At 44.2% G+C, this 15,141-nt stretch overlaps 1 protein-coding gene across 1 annotated transcript; it reads left to right on the top strand.

Annotated features, from left to right (window-relative positions):
* The first annotated feature begins 635 nt into the window (after positions 1-635).
* On the top strand, positions 636-14,024 carry BPGM (2,3-bisphosphoglycerate mutase). The gene is made up of 3 exons (XM_009332864.1): positions 636-724; positions 3,169-3,824; positions 13,834-14,024. The coding sequence occupies exons 2-3, from the start codon at positions 3,224-3,226 to the stop codon at positions 14,010-14,012; spliced, it is 780 nt and encodes a 259-aa protein (XP_009331139.1). The 5' UTR covers positions 636-724; positions 3,169-3,223; the 3' UTR covers positions 14,013-14,024.
* The last annotated feature ends 1,117 nt before the right edge of the window (positions 14,025-15,141 follow it).

The following is a 15,141-nucleotide window of genomic DNA, read 5'->3' as shown; positions in this document are numbered from 1 at the left end:
GGGCGTGGGGGGGGTGGGTGGGGGTGTGTGTGTGTTGCTGCCCCGCTTCTGGGTAAGCCTCTCCGTTCTTAGGGAAGGCCAAGAGACATAGGTGTCTCTTAAGGGATGTTATAAAAGGGTTGAGCAGGTGAGCTTGTGCTGGTTGGAGCGAGTAGTCCTGGAAATCACCACCTCTGGCAGTTAGACCTTAAAACTGTGCTTGATTAAAAGCTCTGCGGATGTAAGATGTTATCCTGAGCACCTTGCTCTGTTCTGCTGTGCTGAGCCAGGGCTCTGTATTGCTTCTGTTTTATGCTGGGTCCAGGTCTGCTGTCTGTATCCTCCATGGTGTCCCAGAGGTTTTGGTAGATTTCTGTGCATTAGAGCTATGGTAATTGCAGTCTAAACAAATCTTGGGGAGCAAATGATATCCTGGGGCATCTGGGAGACAAGAAACTTTCCCTTGTTGGAAATGCAGGAGCTGTGCATTTGCATCTTTTTGGGAGAAGGAAATTAGTAGCTTTCCCAGCCCATCCAAGGGTGTGTGTGCTCTATTTTCTTACAGCTCTGAGAGCAAATGATGGTTGGCATAACTATTTGCACTTGTGGTTTCTCTCTGTGTGAGCACTTGGTGTTTATTTTCTTCCTGCAGGTAACTAGCCAAGAGTGTGTGGTGGCCTCTGTATAAAGCAGCTCTTGAATCTGTGCTGAGATTTGTGTAGGTCGTTCCTTTGCCATAGGAAAGGTGAGTAGGATTATTTCCATGTGTTGCTCTTAGGCTTTCTAGCTTAAATGCTTCCATAAGTGGACTGATACTTAAACAACCCTGTGACTGCCAGTCCTTTCTAAGTTTGTTTGAGAATGGTGACTCTGCCTAATCTTTTATATAACTGAGCTGGAGTTTATGGTCCCCAGATGATCCTAGGTCTTTGTATGAGTCTTTTTTGGGGGTTTTTTTGGCCAAAAGTACCCAAGTAAGAACATGTCTGAACAGGTGCATCTCCCCTATTGTTGAGTCTTGGTTTTTTTTGTATTGGGTCTTATTTTGGTTTTGCAAATTGTATTATCCACAGGAACAGATTACATAATCAATTAAACTGAACAATGAGGTATCTGCAGAGATAGAGCTTTTTATGGGGCCATGTTTTGTGTAGTAGTTCATGCTGTGAACACACCGCAATTTTTAATCATATCTATGGGCTGTTGGAGAAAACATTTCCATCTAAAGCCAGAGTGATCTATCTGATACTCCTTTTTGCTATAAACCTGGTATCTTAAAGGATGTAGTTCAGTATTGTATCTGATGTGACATAACACCTGAATCCTAACAAGAGTTGATTTCTTTGATTAATGTGCAACTGATTTTTGTGAGTGGAAAAAGTGGAGTAAGCAAGGGATTCTGTCTGAGATGTTCCTTGTCATACACAAAATTCAGACCTCCTTTGCATGAAATCGCAGAAGACTCCCTTGTATTTACCAACTGTCTATTGTATGTCAGACAATACCTCCTGATATTCTGTAAAAATCTGTCAGTCCTCAAAAGCTTTTTAATCCTGAGCTGTACCAGTAGTCAGAAGTTAGAGCTGGGAAGGTGTTGCGTAGTGTCCTTGTGTGATGTAGACTCTCTTCTGTGGGAGTAAAGGAGAACTAAGCTGCTCTTACAGTTGGCATCAAATTACTGAGACTGTTAATGAATTCAACTTTTCTCCACACTTTTTGAAAGTCTGGTAAAAATGAATGCTGACAGTGTGCTGGGTGCTTCCCAAAACCCAGAGTGCATGGGCCTTAACCCATCCTGGTGACCTAATTCAGGGTCACAGTGGGCCTGAATTTGAGACACTTGGTGACTTGGAGTGTGATTGAAGCAGCTCCAACTGATTTGAGATGATGGGAGCTCCCATAAGCATGTCTCTTATGGAAATCTAGTCCAAAGTTGAGTGTGCAGAAATAAAACCTCAGTCTCCCACTGTCCATGGTTTTGAGAGCACCCAATGTTCATTTGAGTATACAGCAGTCCTCCCAGTGCAGAGAGCTGTATTTTTATATTTTTTTCCCCAGCTCTGTTCATTGCTATCTAGTCTGTGACATCTTGGGTCAGAGTGATCAGGTGGGGCTTTCAGAGTTGCAGTGCTGTGTTAGATGGCTCTTTCAGGCATCACACAGTCTGCTAGGAGATTCTTGGCCACATAGCAAAAGCTTGGGTGAGCGGTCAAAATCCATCTCCCATTGAAGACAATTCAAAGGTGTTGTTGCTTAGTCAACAGGAGCAGAGAAAGGTGCTGTTTGACCTTATGAATGTGTAGCTGTCTGTTATTTAATGAGGACAGAAAATATGCCACTTGTGCCCACTGCAAAAGCAAAAACATTAATCCTGGTGCCTGAGAACCTGGCATTGTAATTCATAGACACAAGAGGGAAAAATGAACTTGAAAGTCAGGAAGGGGATGGAATAATTTGTGAGATCACTTCTGGATTCAGTGAAATGAGGACTCAGTAGTTGTGGATTGCATCCCAGAATAGCTGTGTTGTGGCACTTCAGTGTGGAGGAATGGTGGAGGAGGTGGCCTGGGGAAAAATAAAGCAGAGAGAGACTGGCATAATTAGCAGGACAGGATGGGGATGTGAGGAAACAAGCTATGCAGAGTATGGTTATGGTGACATCTCCTTTGAGGAAAACTAATAAGGTTCTGTGTATTGCCAGTTCCAGTCCTGTGGTCCTTCTCTCCAATTGCTCTGGCTGAGGATCACAGTTGCTATCTGTGCCTGCATTCCCTTGGAGCCAGTGTGGGTCTGGGCAGCTCTTATGAGCTTGGGCTCCATGTCTCACCTCTAATAAGCTCACCAGTGAGATCTGCTTCTCTGGTTGGGAGCCTCTGATGTTGAGTGAGGCTGTGTGTAAGCACTTGAGGGAAATCTGTAGGCAGGAAGAGCTTGTACAAATCTGCTATTAATCAATTGGTTAAGTGGGCTAGTTGCAACAAGCTGGGTGGAGGATGGTGCTTTTCCTCCCACATGAGGGTGGGAAGGAATTCAAAGCCAGGAGACCTCAAAGGTAAAACCATACTCAGCAGACACTTGTTTCTTTGGTGGTTTTGATTCTGATAGTTGTCTACTCTTGGCTGCCATATTACTACTTGTAATGTATTATCTGTGGGATGTTTGATGTATCTGTCTCATATCTCTGTCCAGATGCATCATTATTAGATGCCAGACCAGTTGTCATCTGTGCTAAGCTGCAACCAAAATGGCTAAGTACAGGCTTGTTCTCTTAAGACATGGGGAAGGAGCCTGGAACAAGGAGAATCGCTTCTGCAGCTGGGTGGACCAGAAGCTGAGCAGTGATGGGATAAGGGAAGCTCAGAACTGTGGCAAACACCTTAAAGCGCTGGGCTTTGAGTTTGACCTCGTCTTCACCTCTGTACTCAGCCGCTCCATCCAGACCGCATGGCTTATCCTGGAAGAGATGGGCCAAGAGTGGGTCCCTGTTCAGAGTTCCTGGCGACTGAATGAACGTCACTATGGTGCATTGATCGGTCTCAACAGAGCAGAAATGGCTCTGAATCATGGGGAGGAGCAAGTGAAAATATGGAGGAGAAGCTACGATGTTACCCCACCTCCCATAACTGAATCTCATCCTTACTATGAAGAGATATACAATGATCGCCGGTATAAATGCAGTGATGTCTCTCAGGATAATCTCCCGAAGGCTGAAAGTCTAAAAGATGTGCTTGATAGACTCCTTCCCTATTGGAATGACAAGATAGTGCCAGAACTGAAAAGTGGCAAAATGATCCTTATATCTGCTCATGGTAACAGCAGCAGGGCATTGCTGAAGCATGTGGAAGGTAAGGGTCTTCCTTTTAGCCTTCCCCTGTTCCCCTTACTCAACTGCTTAGAGCTTTACATCTTGTTCTATAGCGTATATTACTTATCTGGGCAACGTAACACTTAACGTCTGTGGTCTCCAAGGAGAGAGTAAAAAGTTGGCCTATTGGAACAGGAATCAAACTGGGGGATGTGCAAGGAGGAGAGAATTAGTTAGGTTAATGTAGTTAAGAAAAGAGCCAGATGCTTTCCCCTTGTTTCTCACCACTCATTTTAAACTACCGTATTCAAAGTAACTTTGCAGTTGGTCTAGATAGATGCAAACTCTTCAAGCTCTATTTTTGGATTTATTCAGCTACTTTGTCAGAAGGGTTGAAGTCATAATCTGTTCATTAAACAAGCATTGCTATAACACAGCAGAATAAAGTGCTTGTCTTGGCTTGTGGAAGACATTCTTGACTGTTACTGTGGTGGGTCACTTCTGAGGCTTCATTCCTGATAATTCTTTACTTTAAAAAGCTGCTGTGATGGAGTTCTGTGGAGAGTAGGTACTTGCTAAAGCTTATGCAAATACTGTATTACTTCCCAATATAGAAAATGCCTACCAATAAACAGCTAAGTTGGTAGCTTAGCATAAGGTTGCTTATTTATTTGGGACTTGAAAAGGATGTGATTTATCTTTAAGTCATTGTTAGATTCTTTCCCCTTGCCTCTTCTTTAATGACATGGCTTCTAGTTTAGGTCATCCTAAACTGGAAGATGGACTGTATTAATTTCTTTGTCTGTGGGTGGAGTAGAATTAGTGATTATACATGTATGAATACAGCCTACTAGAGGTATAGTTGCAAGTACGTGCAGACTGGATTGTGTCCACTCAATTTTTTTGGTTATACAAACCTCTGTTATGTGCCTCTACAGCTCTGACTCTGCTGAGCACTCTTTGCATTCAGGCATGCTGGAACAGTCAGGACAGCTGATGCTTTAGCAGGAGTCAGAAGCCCAGGGAATAAGTATGTACAAGTGACTTCTGGAACTACAGAGGCTGTGAATTCTGGGGTACAGGTCACTGCTTGGATGAAGGAGGAAGGCTGGTTCAGCCAGTTCCACTGATGTGGTCAGGGTGGTTGTCCATGCTGTGTGAAATGATAAAGAATTACAAAAGAGAAAGGGGCAGGGGGATCTGCAACCGTGGTGTCTTCCTTGCCCCCCCCCCCCAACTGAACCAGTTCCATGAAACCATGCTGGCCAAGCCCTTTGGGGGTGAAATGCTGCAAGCTGACCACAGCTTCAGCAGAAACCCTGGGCTACTTTCTGTGCAGGCATGCCCCAAGGCCAGAGCTGACAGCATCAGTGACTGGTAAAGGTTACTTTAAAGTTTAGTATGGCTGGATTCCTTGCTGGCATTGAGATCAGAGAGAACAGTGTGAGTTAGAGCAGCTGCAAAGCTTTTCTTTGGGACAATCTGTTAGGTATAACTCTTCAAGGGCTGCCCGCACTCAACCAAAGTAGAATAGAGCTGTGTCTCTTGTCTGTCCTACACTATGCCTTGTCCTTCCCAGCATGTGCTTACATAGGGAAATGTGAGGAATCCTTGGCAGAGGATCTAGTTCTGTTGACCGAGGACTGTCCATCAGCTACCTCAGCTCCCACACAGGAGCAATTGCCAGATACATGCTGGCTCTTCTGCCCTTTATGCAGTGGAGATTTGGATTGCTGCAGAGCTGGCCTGAAGGGTGGCCCGAACAGAGCTTTAAGACACCTGATATTGCAACATGTTTTGGCCTTTTTTCTTTTTCCCAGAGCTCCAACCTATATCTAGCTGGATCTAAGAGGTTCCTTGTCTACATTGCTGACTGTCTCTCCCTTTTGTTTCTGAAAGGTTGTGAGCTGCTTTGGAGCCTTGCTGGAGTTGGACCTGATTCAACAGTGCTTAAAATTTGTCAGTCTACTGCATTTATAGCACCCACTGTGAGGTGGGCTTTGTTTTTGTGGACTGTTTTGGACAAGTCTAGTGTGTCCTGCACTTGAGTGGAAGTTTCTAGGCCCCTCTATCTTAGCTGGAGCCATGGTTTTGGCATTTAGAAAATAGGGCTCCAAATGCCTCAAGCAGCAATCCTATATGACTGGTTGGATGTGTTAGTCATAGTGATAACTTAATCCTGGAAGCTGTAGCTTGGAAACTTTAAATGGCAGTAAATATGAATGTTTTAATTCAGTTTGACCTGATGAAATGATTCTGATTGTTTCAGTGTTAAATGTAATGTCTTTTCTGAAAGACTTCAGGGTATCCTTGAAGTTACTATTTCAAGGAGGTATTTTTTTGAAACAGGCCTGCAGTTCTCTGAATCTGAATTTTTTCCTTGTTAGGAGTAATTGGTAAAGAGCTTGAAATGTGGATCTGCTTTCTACTTGCACACAAAAATCATCAAAGCAAAAGAATGTCAGGCTAACAAGGCTTTGATTGTGGGTTTGGATTTCTTGTTTTCTCAGTGCTCAGAGTGGACCTCATTAAGGTATATGAAATGTCTGTAGGCTCTGTCGTGGTTTGCTTATGACAACTTAAAAAGTGAAATCCCGCTAGTCTTTCCGAAAACAGTATTAACACAAACTGGACCATACTCTTGTATGCACTTGGAGATCAGAAACTGCAGCTTCTTGGAGAGCTTGCTCTTCTGTCCCAGTAGGCTGAGTGACATTTCTCCCAGAGGGTGCTGCTGAAGATCTTGGTGCTGTGAGCTGTTGGTGTCCAGTGGGGATGCTGGGCTGTGTTCCTTCTAGGTAATTCCTATGAATTTGACAAATGCCACCAAGGACAAGTGTAGCTGTTTTGTGCAATCCTGTCAAAGATACAATGTTGGCATCAAACTTTTAAATCTTTGTAACCGAGCTTGTCCAGTCCTTTCAGAGCACTTATTCTTTGTATCATCTTCAGGTGATGTATGTGATGATGCTGGGAATCATTGGCACAACTAAAAATTGGCAGAGCAAGAGGACAGTTTTCATTATATGTTGTTGGGGTTGGAAAGGCTCTCTAAAAGTAACATTTTCTTCTTCAGGCAGCAGTCTTGTGCTTGCTGGTGGAAGTGTCTTGTCATAACTTAGCAACTGTTTTGTTCTGTGACACCTATTGGTGTCATGACCTGTAACTCAGGTTTTCAGACAGGCCATATTTTTCCTTTCATGGTATACCATCTCTGATGCGCTGAAAAGCAATGGCAACAAGAGGTTAAGGAGGAGGGTATCTAAAGTAACCATATCAGACTTGTTTGATAGATTTTACTTTGGATGCTGAAACGTCATATTGATTATGAAAGCATCAGTTGCTAAAATCTGCTAAATAAGTATTCTAGATGCACAGGATCTACTTACAGGTGATTTTTCCCAATTCTTTCAAGGAGGAATAGTTTGCTCTCATCTTGAGATGATGATACTTCAGATTGAGACCCTCTTAGCAGTGTTGGATCGTGAAGGCAATGTTAGTATAATAGTTGTGACCAGCTTGCCCTGTTTCTTTTGAAGTACTAATTGGAGACCAAGTCTAATGGACTAATTTTCCAGGTGACTGGCAGGATTGATGGGCTGTCTCAACTTCTTTCTTCCCTCCTGACCATTTAATCCTGCGGACTGGTGTTAAGTACCTCAAGACAGGGTCTTGTGGAAGGTCGGATTCTAGAACTTCCTCCCTGTTGAAAGGTTGCCATCTCTTGGATATGGTGTGGTGGTCATTGATCCTTGTCATGCTCAGGGTAAAAAATGGAGGGGAGGAGTTACCTGGTCTGTTGAAGAAAGATGCAGATGTTGCACGGATTGGGCTTGTCTAGTTGTGGTCACAGAGCTGGGACAGAGCTCTGGAACTGGGCTTGCAGGCAGAACATGGTGACTGGGAAGGCCTGATGCTGGTCTTGCCAGTTGGTGACCAGGGAGAGCAGTGCCCTCAAGGATTTTACTTTTTTGCATTACTGTGAGTGTGATACTTGTGCAGTTACGTTTACATGCTGGAGCTGTACATTGTGAGTCCTGGTGTGGATTGTGTGTTGAGGACTACCTAATAAAATTACTTACTTTGCTGCTTGACCTTAAGGAAATACTACTTATGTGATGGTGGTGTCTGAGGGTAGTTACAGAAACCAGCTTGAGGTCTAACAACTCACTGCTGCTGAAATGAGATGATCTTGCACTCCCCATCATTCATCCCAGTCTCTGCTCTGTGCTTCTGCTGCTTATTTCTTGGGAGCTTGTTGGATCTTTTTGCAACTTAACTTTGCCTGTAAACTGACAAGAAACAGCCAGGAGTGTGTAGTTTTCTGTTGTGGTGGTGGTTTGAATCAGCTCAGGGAACGGGGTGGCACCGATCTGATGATAGTGCAAAAGGGCTGGAACAGCCTGACCAGGAGCTGCAGCTGGGACAGAAAGGTTTCAGACATGAGTTGTTAGTGACTGGTTTCCACAAACTTGGGCTTGAGGGACTCTTAATAACACTTCAGCCAGGGATGGAAACCTTTTGCCAGAGCTCTGTCCAAGGGCAGTATGTATGCTGGTAGGCTCCAGAGTTGCATGCTCAGAGAACTCTTATTTGTCAGTGTTGCCTTGAGTTCCTGGTGGTGGTAGTGCAGCCTGGGTCTCTACTCAAGACTTCGGGTACTTTCTCACCTGATGCCATAGTTGACAGCTAGTGCTGGTAGTAGCAAATCTCATGCCTCTTTCAGCCTTTGTAATCTTGGACTGCTTGAGGAGTGTAAGGCAGGCTGGATTTCTCTACTGCATGGGAATATGATGGATTCATGGTTTGCATTCCTATACTGTCTTGTATTGGGATGGCCTCAGTAATGACCACAGTCAAAGTCAGACTGTTATCAGGAGCTGTTTATATAATGACATTGTGTTGGGTCTGGCTGAGATGGAGTTAATTTTCCTTCATAGTGCTGTGCTTTATATTAGTAGCTAGAAAGGTGTTGATAATACACTAGTGTTTTGGCTACTGCTGAGCAGTGCTTGCACAGCATCAAGGCTGTCTCCGACATTTCCCTCCCTCACCCCATAGGCTGGGGGTGGGCAAGATCTTGGGAGGGGGAATAGCCAGGACAGCTGACCCCAACTGACCAAAGGGATATTCCATACCATATGACATCTGCTCAGCAATAAATGCTGAGAGAAAGGAGGAGGGGGGCATTGATTATTGTGGCATTTGTCCTCCAGAGCAACTGCTATGCATACTGAAGCCCTGCTTCCTGGGAAGTGGCTAGACAGCACCTGCTGATGGGAAGTAGAGAAGAAGTCTTTTGTTTTCCTTTGCTTCTGCAAAGAAGTGGCATGTTGGGTGCCAAAAAGGACTGGTGGGTTGACCCTGGCTGGGTGCCAGGTGCCCACCAAGCTGCTCTATCACTCCCCTCCTCCACAGGACAGCGGGGGGAGAAAATAAGATGGAAAAACTCATGGGTCAGGATAAAGGTAGTCTAATAAAACACAAGCAAAGGCTGCCTGCAGAAGAAAAGGAAAACGAAACACCTTCCCCCCACTCCTTCCTTCTTCCTGAGCTCAACTTCACTCCTGATTTCTCTATCTCCTCCCTCCCCCCCAGTGCTGCAGGGGGATGGGGAATGGGTGTTGCAGGCGGTTCATCACATGTCTCTGCTGTTTCTCCTCACACTCTTCCCCTGCTCCAGCGTGGGGTCCCTCCTACAGGAGACAGTCCTCCACAAACTTCTCCAATGTGAGTCCTTCCCACAGGCTACAGTTCTTCATGAACTGCTCCAGTGTGGGTCTTTTCCACGGGGTGCAGCCCTTCGGGAACAGACTGCTCCAGCGTGGGCTCCTCTCTCCATGGGGTCACAAGTCCTGCCAGGAGCCTGCTCCAGCATGGGCTCTCCATGGGGTCACGGCCTCCTTCAGGCATCCACCTGCTCTGGCGTGGGGTCCTCCACGGGCTGCAGGTGGATATCTGCCCCTCCATGGGCTGCAGGGGGACAGCCTGCCTCACCGTGGTCTTCACCATGGGCTGCAGGGGAATCTCTGCTCCGGTGCCTGGAGCACCTTCTCCCCCTCCTTCTTCACTGACCGTGGTGTCTGCAGAGTTGTTTCTCTCACATATTCTCACTCCTTTCCTCTGGTGGCTGCTGCACAGCAGGTTTTTTCCCCCTTCTTAAAAAAGTTATCTCAGAGGTGCTACCACCATTGCTGATTGGCTTGGCTGTGCTCAGGAGCGTGTCTGTCTTGCTGCTGGCTGGCATTGGCTCTATCGGACATGGGGGGAGCTTCTCACGAAACCACCCCTGTAGCCCCCCGGCTACCAAAGGCTTGCCATGCAAACCCAATACAGACATAGTAAATCTTGGCAGACATAAGGGTGAAACAGATGTAGATAATATGGTGCAGCCATGGTTGTAGCCCACCCATCTTCTTCCTTCTTTCCTTAAAATCTGCACAGTGAGCTAACGTTCTGTGAAGATTAATAGCCAGATTCTACCACTGGCTAATGCCGTAGCCACTAGCACTGTGCCCACTTCCCTTCTCTACCCTACTGAAGCTAGGTCCTCTGTCAGCCTGCAGGGAGGGCAGAATCTGGCCCTGAATATTTAACTTCTTAGGCTAAAGCTTCAGTATTTTCATTAAGCTTGTGGGAAGGATGCTATGACCTGACAGATCTCCATTACAAAGCAGCAGTTCTAGAACAAGTCCATGTGGCTGAATTTATGCATATGGTCTTGTGTGTTTTGTTGGCTGAATCATCTGGCCTCAGGTTGACAGGTAGTTGACATGCAGGGGAAGAGGGGTGTAGCTAATTCTCAACAGTTGTTGTGGTTTTTGTGTTGCTCTGACCATAGGAACAGAAGGAAGGAGTTTGGTAAGAACAGGTGAGAGGGAAGGAGAAGCTGAGCCAACCCTTGTAGAAGTTGGCTGTAGGTGCTCAAAATCAAGCCCAATGGCATTTGCCTCTGTACAACTCTTCAGGGTGCAAGTATTTCAAAGCACTTCATGGGCTACCAGGTAAAGGTAAATTCTTATGCCGGCACAGAGATATTACTGGTCTCTGTGTTTGATCACCCAGTTCAGTTAAATGGAGCATAAGTCAGCAGGGAAAGAATTCTGAATGTGATTTTTGAAAGTTCTTTTTCGTAATAAGCGCCGTACCAAATTCTTAGAATGTTCATGTACCTAACTGCTTCCTGCTATACAGCTGCTATTAAGGAACAACGTTTAACGTGCTCATGAGAGAGAACATGGGAGATGTCCACTTGAGGAATGTTGTTGCCCAGTCAGCATTTTATCTGGGGTCCTGAGGAAGACATCCTGAGTACTTCAGTAATGTCCGTGGGTTCTCATGACTGTAAGTAGGTAGGACCTTAGTTTTAAACTGTCTCGGGGAAAGACTGCTTCCAGCAGCACAGTACCCTTCAGCAGTGCTGAGACCCAGGCTTTAGTATTATACTGGAGGGAAGAGTGTTGCTTCTTCAATGGTCTTGTTTCCCATTGCACAGCAGTTGAATCCTTGCTGTGATTTCACCTTTCTTCCCTGTGAGATAAGGTGGGGTTGTGACACAGGCCAGCTCAGATGAAGTGCAAGAAAAGGTCACTTGGCTATAGTTAAAGCACATGAAGTAACTGGATAGCAGTTAGCTTACGCTTGCAATGTCCGGAGTGTAAGATGTGATCTCTTTACTGTTCTCCTAGCCTGCTGGGTGGGGAGTGTTCTCTGTGCATTTTGCCTGCAACTGAAGAGCTTGTGTGACAAGCCTGATCAGCATCTTGCTTCCCGAAGAACAGAAATACTATACAAATACAGTAACAGTGCTGAAATAAAGCAACAGGACACTTGTTTCTTTAGGATTTTTGTCTGACTTCAACTTGCATTTCCAGCCTTCTGGCTGTGAGGCAATGCTTCTGTATGCGGAAAAATCTTGAGGAGAAAGCCAACATGCTTGCTGCAGCTTCTTTATCCTAGACTGTGCTGTTCTGCTTTGTAAATCAGTACTAGTTGACATTGGTGTGGTCACTGTGTTCCTTAAAAACAGTAAAATGTATTTCTGAATCCATGTAGCTACAGCTATTTTGTTTTATCCATCTTTAGAGGAAACCTTTAAATATCCTGGCTGCTGACCACATTATGTGGTTTGCCTAAATTCTCCTGCATGAGTTCATCTCCTTTGTGTATATTTGAATGGTTTAGTCTGGGAGACTGAATTTGAGAGGTGGGCAGAACACTTCCTAGGGCCAGATTCTCAGTGGATACATGGTGACGTGTATGTTGTTAAAAATCTAATATGTTTAAGAATCCTCGAAATAAGAGCTCAGGCAGCTTGGCTGCTTGTTTTGCAAACCAAAGTCCTTGAGAATAGTGCTTGTGCCTGGTAAATGTACTCAGTATTTTTCCCATTGATTTTGGTGTGGTTTTAAAATTTTAGATGCTCCTTGAGTGGTTTTCTGTAGGTCTGTGATTCTACTGCCTACAACAGGTGAATTATTTATCCCTTGTATACAGGGATTGCTTAAACTGGCAGAGTATGCCTTTTTTAATGGACTGATGGCTCAGTATGTGACAGGGCGCGAGCCTCTTGCAAGGGTTTGTCTGTTTCTTTTGCTCCATGCTCTTCTGAAATTTAGGCTAATCTACAAGTGAACTAAGTACTTAGCCCAATCAAAACAATAGGTCACTGCAAAAGTTGCATGCTTGTGTAGTCTCCGAGCAGGGGCATAAAGTGATTCTCACCTCATGATTAGTTCTGTTTTTTCTGACCTGTTGTCATCCCACTGGTGCTGAGTGGCTTGACTTTGTGGGTTTTCCTGTTAATATGTTGGCTCTGCTTTTCTACTTAATGTGAAAATTACTGGTAAACTTGCACCCATATGTTCTGAGAACCATCTGTTTTGTCAGCTGCTCAAGAGGGTGTTTTCTTCATGCACCTTCGTCTAGTTTATGTGGTGTCATCGTTTTAGAAGCTTGATTGTATGCATTTTCTAAGCATCAATTACATGAGCTGTCCTGCTTTACAACAGTAAGCTGCTGCTGTGACCTCAGTGCTTCTAAAAAGGGGAGAAAAAAGAAATATTGATGTTCCCCATGAAACTAGCTTTCTTTTGCCTGAAATTTTTGAGGATTGTCTTTGCAGTCACTGCTTCTTAATGCAACTATTTAGCCCTTGTGTGGAAACTTTACTAGGAGATTTGGTCTCAAAATTCACTTGAATGCTTTGGATACTTGTGTGTTTGATGTAAAAATAACCAGCAATTTCATTGAAATTAGAGCCCCAGAATATTTTAATTAAGCACAGCTAGGTGAAATAAACTTTACCCCAGGTACACGTTATTTTAGTGAAGTGGAAAAATACAGGAAAATGCTCCAAGTTGCATAAGTTGGCTTTCTCCCTTCTTTTCTTCCCCTCTCCCTCATTTGAAAGTGGAAATGAATATCCTGTATGTAGTGATTCTGATAATAGTATTGTAGGCAAGATGCTATAAACTTGCTTTTGAAAAATCAGATGTGAGCAAACACATCCTTACACTGGAAGAGTTAAGTCCTGATTTTTAAGATGGCTTGTGTGAGAAGCTTTGCATAGAGAATTTAAGAGAAAAATTAACCTTGGTATCATGCCTTTTTAAAGAGGCTGTTTGTATTGGTTGCTTAGCAGAGGTTGTTTCATGTTGGAGTAGCACTTGTGGAGTCTGATCTTCTTTTGTGATGCATGAGTTGGGAAGATAGGGAGGAGAACCTATTGTCCTCAATGTCCTGTGTTAAAGGAAAGGTATAGTCTCCAGGGTAATCTCTTCCTGTTTATTTCACACGTGTAGACTGAAAAATGAAGAAACTGTCTTCACCTTGATGGCAATTCCCTCCTTTAGCTGTTCCTAAAGCACTCACTAAGCTGTGGTCTAGCTGGGAATTGACCCTTGAGTAGCTGGTGTTTTTGATGGAGGCTGGAACATGTCCTTGACTGTTTTAAGGCTGGACAATCTCAGAAATAAGGCTGAGCTAGACAGACAATTAGGAAGTTGTTCACTAAGTGTAACTCTGTTTTTTCTTTTGTTCTTTGGCAGGCATCTCTGATGAGGACATCATCAATGTTACTCTCCCCACTGGTGTGCCCATTCTTCTTGAACTTGATGAGAATCTGCACCCCCTGGGCCCTCACCAGTTTCTGGGTGATCAAGAAGCTATCCAAGCTGCCATCAAAAAAGTGGAAGATCAAGGGAAAGTAAAATCTGCTGAGAAGTAAAGTCCCACTAACACAGCTGTTTTCAAAGTGTGGTAATAAGTGATGATTTATGTATAACTGCTAGGTTGCACTGTGTGAAAGTCTCAATTTCAAGCACTAAATAATTGGAAGGGACAGTTGTTGAGTCTCAGGTTGGTAGATTAACCCTCTGCCTTTCAAAAACTGGAATTTAAATCTTGGTATGACGTTATGGATACTGAAAAAAGAAATCAGGAGATCATTCAGGTAATGGAAACTTGCAGGGCAGTCTGCCCCAGATCTAGGATTGAGAGTGGCCCAGTACAGAAATAAAGGGATATGCTATTGGTGTCTACCAATAATCAGTCCTGATCTATTAAGGGAAAAAGCACCAGCTTACTGGACTAATTAAGTCCAAGTTGTTTACAGGCACTAAAACTTTCTCACTGATAAAATGGCACCAGGTAAGAGTTATCCAGTATCATTCTTCTGTGTCAATGGCCGTGACAATTTGTTCTGTATGGAATTCCTTCAGTCTTTCAGAACACTTTCAGCTGTACAACTCTTTGCCTTTGATTTTGAGTCTCCCAAAGCCAGTTAACGGTCCAGAGGAGAATTTTGTAGAGCTGTTCAGACTGTTATAGTTACTGTAGCTGTCTTTTGTTACACTATATTCCAGTTCTTAAGGAACCTAGAAGGAATCCCTTTTCCTCCACCATCTTTGCAAAGCCTAGCATGACTACATTTTGCTGGCTTGCAATAAGAGGATTTAGCTCACTTTAGTCCACAACCTAAGCACAAAGGTTTCCTGCTCAATGTTCAAATTATCACTTAGCTCTTACTGACTGACCTGAATAGCTTTGAAACACTTAAGTAACATGTACTAGAGGTTTGATCATCTCTTAATCAAGTTGTTAGAGTAACTCCTGTTTACCTCAGTAAAACTGGATATAGGAAAATCCCCTTCCAAGCTTTCCTGAGTTGCAAAGATCTCTTGATAAATATGTTCCACGGTAATGTTACTGCGGCATTCTCTGTATTGATTTCTCTGGAGGGCTGGAAGAGATGCATAAGGCATGTAAGATACGTTATGTGGGTGCAGCTCATTCAGCCGTCACCCTGGTAGGGAAGGATATTCTGCCGTGCCTGAAAAGTGTTCTATAAAACTCCC

The sequence above is a fragment of the Pygoscelis adeliae genome, unplaced genomic scaffold (genome assembly GCF_000699105.1).
Source record: "Pygoscelis adeliae isolate BGI_AS28 unplaced genomic scaffold, ASM69910v1 Scaffold38, whole genome shotgun sequence".
NCBI classification, from domain to species: domain Eukaryota; kingdom Metazoa; phylum Chordata; class Aves; order Sphenisciformes; family Spheniscidae; genus Pygoscelis; species Pygoscelis adeliae.
Note: the sequence above shows the minus strand (reverse complement) of the source record. Positions and strands in the feature narration are given on the sequence as shown.

Excerpts from the sequence above, each read along its gene's own strand:
- BPGM (XM_009332864.1), top strand. The coding sequence starts at position 3,224 with ATGGCTAAGTACAGGCTTGTTCTCTTAAGACATGGGGAAGGAGCCTGG. Across the intron at positions 3,825-13,833 it reads ATTGCTGAAGCATGTGGAAG|GCATCTCTGATGAGGACATC; the intron begins GTAAGGGTCTTC and ends GTTCTTTGGCAG.